At 56.9% G+C, this 5,405-nt stretch overlaps 1 protein-coding gene across 1 annotated transcript in view; it reads right to left on the reverse strand.

The window, feature by feature from the left end:
• Positions 1-806: 806 nt before the first annotated feature.
• The window catches only part of CUNH1orf127 (chromosome unknown C1orf127 homolog), an 18,017-nt gene continuing 13,418 nt past the window's right edge, over positions 807-5,405 (reverse strand). Inside the window, 6 exon segments of the mRNA XM_023748279.1 lie at positions 807-1,003; positions 1,006-1,077; positions 1,080-1,222; positions 1,823-1,895; positions 1,898-1,971; positions 3,888-4,000. Of these exon segments, the coding sequence (XP_023604047.1) occupies positions 807-1,003; positions 1,006-1,077; positions 1,080-1,222; positions 1,823-1,895; positions 1,898-1,971; positions 3,888-4,000 (672 nt within the window).

The raw sequence follows: 5,405 nt of genomic DNA on the forward strand, positions 1-5,405 counted from the left end.
ACAGGTCGGAGCACATGCTGGTGTGGGGCCTGCACTCAAGGTTTTGTGTCCGTTTCCTCACCGACCCCTCACTTCCCCCACTTGACTGATCAGGAAACTGAGGCACAGAGAGGTTAGTGCCTTGCCCAAGGCCACACAGCTAGAGTGAAGGGACTGGGACTTCACCTGCGGGCTGCAGAGCCAGTGGCCTTTCCCTGCCCCGCCTCCTACACCTCCCCCCCTCCCCCCAACAGCAAGAGGGGCAGCAGGCCAACGCTGGGCTGTGCACTCAGCAGGCAGAAAACACGCCTGGACCCTGCCCACCCCACTCCTCTGAACTTGGGGTCCCTTGGGGCACTTCCAGAACTCACCCTGGCACGGGGGCCTCTCAGAAGCCCCTGCATGATATTCTGAGGCTCAGGAGGCCCCAGGTGTTCAGGGCTGGTTGCCAGTGTGGGCTCTGCCGGCTCCCACTGGGTGTCCCCTGGGCAGCAGGGAAGGGGCCCCCCTCACATCCAGACTATTCCACCAGCTAGCTGGGTGGCTCGAGGCCTCGGGTCTCTCTGACCCTAACGGATGAGGCTGGGTGGCTCCAGGCCTCGGGTCTCTCTGACCCTCACGGATGAGGCTGGGGCTTCTGGGAGGTGGAGGCCAGGGGGCTCACCTGACGAGTGCCAGGCGGCTGGTTTTGCTGGCAGCGGCTGAGCAGTAAGAACTGGTGGGGGCAGGGGGCGCTGCTGGGCCCACCTTGTGCCTCCCATGGTCCTGAGGCCCTCGGATGGGCCCTGGGCCTGGCTGCCGCCACCACACGGTGGCAGGATGCCCGGTTAGGGCAGTGGATGTGTCCCCAGCAGAAGGGTGAGTCCTGGCCGCTCCCTGTCCTCACTTGGTTCTGGGGATGACAGGCCCAGGTACCCTCTGGCCCCCTTCCCGGGTGGCCCCAGGCCTCCACTGCGGAGAATGTTTCCTGGGCTCCCTGAAGAAGCAGGGGGACCCGCCGACTCTTCCGCCAGCTGGTCAGTGAGGGCCTCACCAATGGCTCGACCTCCTGGCTGGCCTGGCTAGGCCTCCTCTGCGTGGGCTCAGTGGCAGCCACACACCCTGTGACAACCCTCCCAGCAGGAGGGGACTTCCTGGTGGCTGGGTGGGGGCCTGCTCTGGCCTGAGAGTTCCTAGACCGTCAGTTAGGGTGACAGAAGTCCTCGGGACCCCAGGGAGGGGGCTGCGGAGGAGGTCCTCGCACCTGAGGACAGCGTGGCCGAAGGCAGGGTGTCCGGGTGACCCTGCTTTTCCCAGGGAGCCTAGGGCCGTGCTGACTGCATTGCTCTGGGAGAAAGGGAGACGATGCCCAGCCTCTTCCCACAGGTTTGGCTGTTTGCAGGAGCGGCCCAAGCGCCTGCTTCAGGGAGGAAGCAGTGGAGGGAGAACAGAGCTTCAGAAACGAGAGGACGGGGCCTTCGGCCGCCGGAGGGTCCTACCCCAGAGGTGCGATCCTGGGCTCCGGCCTGTTTCCCTCCTGTTTGCAGGCACTGACTCCCCCCACCCCCCGCCTCCTTTTGCTGGGCCTCAAGGCCCTGGGATGCGAGGAGCCGGGCAGGACAGCTGGGAGGGGCTGCTGCCCTTGGGTGGGAGTCCTGGGGGCCCCGCTTTCTCTGAGGAACGTTCTGCACTGGGAGAGGAGGAGACACAGCCAGAGGTCAGACTCGGTCCCTTTGGAAGGACGGTGGGGAGAGAGGGTCCCACTAGGCCTCCTGAGGATGAGGCCCTTCAGGGGAGACTGTGGGTGGGAGAAGGGCATAGCCTTGCACTAGCCTGTCCAGCGAGAGGTTGGTGAGTGAAGCACCGAGAATCTTCCATAGCGGCTGGTCCTGCTGTTTGGAACTGGGAAGAGGCAGCAGAAGGCATTCCTGTTGGGTGGTCTCGGGTCCTGGGGATGGTGGGCAGGGAGCAGTCCTTGATGCGGCCGCTGAGGCAGGCAATCCTTTCCCCGACCTTCCAGAAGGAAGCAGAGGTCAGCCCTCCTCCTACGGGAGCAAAATCCTCTGACCCCCTGCTGAATGGGCCACACGTGTCCCCTCGTACAGATGGGGAGACAGAGGTTTGGGGAGGTCAAGTGCGAGCACGGGGTTAGGAGCCGTTTTCATTGGCTACATTTCAGATCTCCGGCCTGCGGCGCTTTTTGAGAACACGTGGCATCAAAAGCTGTTTTTGAAATGGAATCAGAATTTCTGCAAAGAGCCCTGGCCCTGGCTCGCTGCCCGGCTGATGCCACCAGAGGTTCATCTCTGAGCCGTTCCTACTTGAGGCCGGAGACCTCAGCCCGGCCCCAGGAACCACACAACCAGAGTCGCCTCAGCTCTGTGGACGCTCTGGGCCGGCGGGCCTTTGTTGAGCGTAGAGAGGTCTCCCGTGCACTGTCCGGAGCTTAGCAGCATCCCTGGCCCTGCCCACCAGAGGCAGCAGCATGCCCCTGAGCTGTGACCATTGAAAAGGCCTCTGTCCATGGCTGAATGTCCCCTGGGAGGCAAGGACACGCCTCCAGTTGAGAACCGCTAGGTTAGAGCTTGCAAATTCTGGCTCTCGGGTCACATGCAGCCCTTACACATGTTTGGTTTGGCCTGCAGAGGGTTTTAAATATTTTCTTTAATTAATAGACAAACTTTTATGACCAGCATCTCCTGGAAAATCAGACGATTTGGCCACACACTGGCCGCCTCTCCACCAGGCGGGAATCGGCCCCAGCTAAGGGAGGGGACTGTCTTTGGTAGGTCCGGTGGCTGCCAGTTCAGCAAAGTCCCCACCACGCCCTAGGGCAGGGGTGGGCAACCCTTGGCACGCGTGCCAAACATGGCACGCCAGTAACTTTTGCCGGCACACGAAACCCTCTCTTATAATCTTCCATTTACAATTTTTTTCTTAATATAGACTTTTTTTATTTTTCAGATAAATTCAGTGTAGGTGCATCTTAGATAAATAAATAATTTTACATAGCATGTATACATTAAAAAATAAATGCATTTTTCATCATCATAGACCAGCCGTGGGCAAACTACGGCCCGCAGGCCGCATCCGGCCCGTTTGAAATGAATAAAACTAAAAAAAAAAAAGACCGTACCCTTTTATGTAATGATGTTTACTTTGAATTTATATTAGTTCACACAAACACTCCATCCATGCTTTTGTTCCGGCCCTCCGGTCCAGTTTAAGAACCCATTGTGGCCCTCGAGTCAAAAAGTTTGCCCACCCCTGTCATAGGCTGTGTTTTTGTCGCTCGAATGGATTTTATTATTTCTTCAAGGTTCTTCACATACATACACCTTAAGAGATATCAAGTAGACATAACATGTTCTCAAAAAATTAGGGTTGGCACGCAGGAGAATTTTGAGTCAGAGATGTTGCTGGTTTTGGCACGCACTCACAAAAAGGTTGCCCACCCCTGCCCTAGGGTCTCCTGCCCTGAGCTTTTCCGCCTCTACCCTCCTGCACTCAGGCCCTGGGTGTCCTTACCCTCCCTCACTCACACTCCCTGCCTGACCCCTCGAGGCCTTTCTGTCGGTTGCCCCTACTTTAAAATCTCAACAGCTGTAGCTACACCGCCCTCCTGGTTTCTCCTCTCCCGGCTGGACTGACTCTGCGTTGCCTCCACTGGTCCTGACGCCTCTGATCTTAAATAATCAGAATATCTCCTGTAGGTTCTAACCACTTGGGGGAGGGGGAGGAACAGGGAGAGGTGGAGAAAAGATTAAAAGAAGAGAAATCTGTAACCGCCGGGCACTCAGGCAATCCTGGCGCGTTAATATTCCAGCGTACTCGTCACATGTTTACACAGAGACGTGTTCTTTGCCTAAAACATTCTTAAAGAATTCCTAGTGAACACTCAGTCGAACCAGCGAGTATTAAGTGCTTACCAAGGGCAGGGCCGTCCGATAAGGACCCTGAAGAATAAAAGGCTGAAGGAGACGCAGCCCCTGCTGGCAAGGAGTTCGCGACTGGAGGGAGAGGCAGGCCCGGGCACCCGTAGCTACAATGGGAGCAGAAAGGGCTACGGGCCGCAGGGAGGGCGGGAAGGTGTGCTGGAAGCAGGGGGAGAGGGTCCCTCTGGCTGCTGAGATTCAATTCATTAACGAGCAAGAGAACATCCCTAAATCTTTCCAGAGAGGCCGAAAAGTCTCCCTACGATGTCCTTGCTGCTGGTGCCGAGCTATTTCTGCGTGTTATTTACCCTCTCTCCAAAGATCGTCTGCCCCTTGGGTCCTCCCCCCCCCGGCCCCCTGCTCTCCATGCTAACTCCCCGACCTTTCTTCTGTCCCCTTCCAGAACCGACCCCGCAGGGAACGGGAATCTGGTGGCCTCCGGTCCCTCCTGCGCCGCCCACGGGGCCTCCCGCACGCCAGTCCCTCCGTGAATTACTGTCGGATAAAATCCCAGCCCTCCCTTTTCCAAATCAATGTCATTACTGCAGGAAACTGTTCAAATAAAAACAGCCGAAATGTGTAAAAACTTTCAAAAAAAACACTTCCATTCTTAGCAGGCTGTTAGAACCCACCCCTCCCCCAGACACACACACACACACACACACACACACACACACCGCCTTTACTTGGCTTCTAATTGTGAATTGGGGGCTAGATGTGGTAGGCAGCCCCCCTTTTAATCTTTAAATACAGTTCTGAATACAATTACATTTTTCTGCAGCACCGAAACATCACATCCTGGTAACGGGGCATTCCTGCACCCTTCACATCTGAGTTAAATCTCCCCCGCGTCTGTCTTCTATTGAGGACAGTGCGGAAGTCGGAGATGAAAGCGAGCGACATCGTTTGTGAATTATGTGTACTTCCTCGTGCTGTATTTCAATGGGTTTTGCTCCTGGTGGTTTTGCGAACACCAGGTTGTCTGGTAGCCGGGCTTTCACTGAAAACCCCTTTTAATTCACGCATCCCAGCGGCCCAGCCGGGAAGACACACACCACGTTTAGAAGAGGGTTCGGCTCAGGTTAAAACGTAAGTTGCAGCCCTGGCCGGTGTGGCTCAGCGGATAGAGCGTCGGCCTGCGGACCGAAGAGTCCCGGGTTCAATTCTTGTCAAGGGCACGTAGCTCTGGTGCAGGTTCCTCCCCGGCCGAGGCCCTGGTTGGGCGCGTGCAGGAGGCAACCCATCGATGTGTTTCTCTCACGTCGATGTTTCTCTCTGTCCTTCCCTCTCTCAAAAAAAAAAAAATAAGTAAGTTGCATGGCGCAGTCCTCTTTGCCAGGAGCCTAACCCATCTAGTAAGTGAGGATCCCGAGCCCACACAGATGGCGGGCGGGGTTCGAATGGCAAGGGTTCATCTCCTGCCTGGAGCTCCACTGAGCTCCTGACGCCGTCACCTCCATCATCCCAACAGTACCCATGTTCCCCGCGCAGGTGGAAAGCCTGGGGGTCCGA

Source organism: Myotis lucifugus, unplaced genomic scaffold (assembly GCF_000147115.1).
Source record: "Myotis lucifugus unplaced genomic scaffold, Myoluc2.0 scaffold_1244, whole genome shotgun sequence".
NCBI lineage: Eukaryota > Metazoa > Chordata > Mammalia > Chiroptera > Vespertilionidae > Myotis > Myotis lucifugus.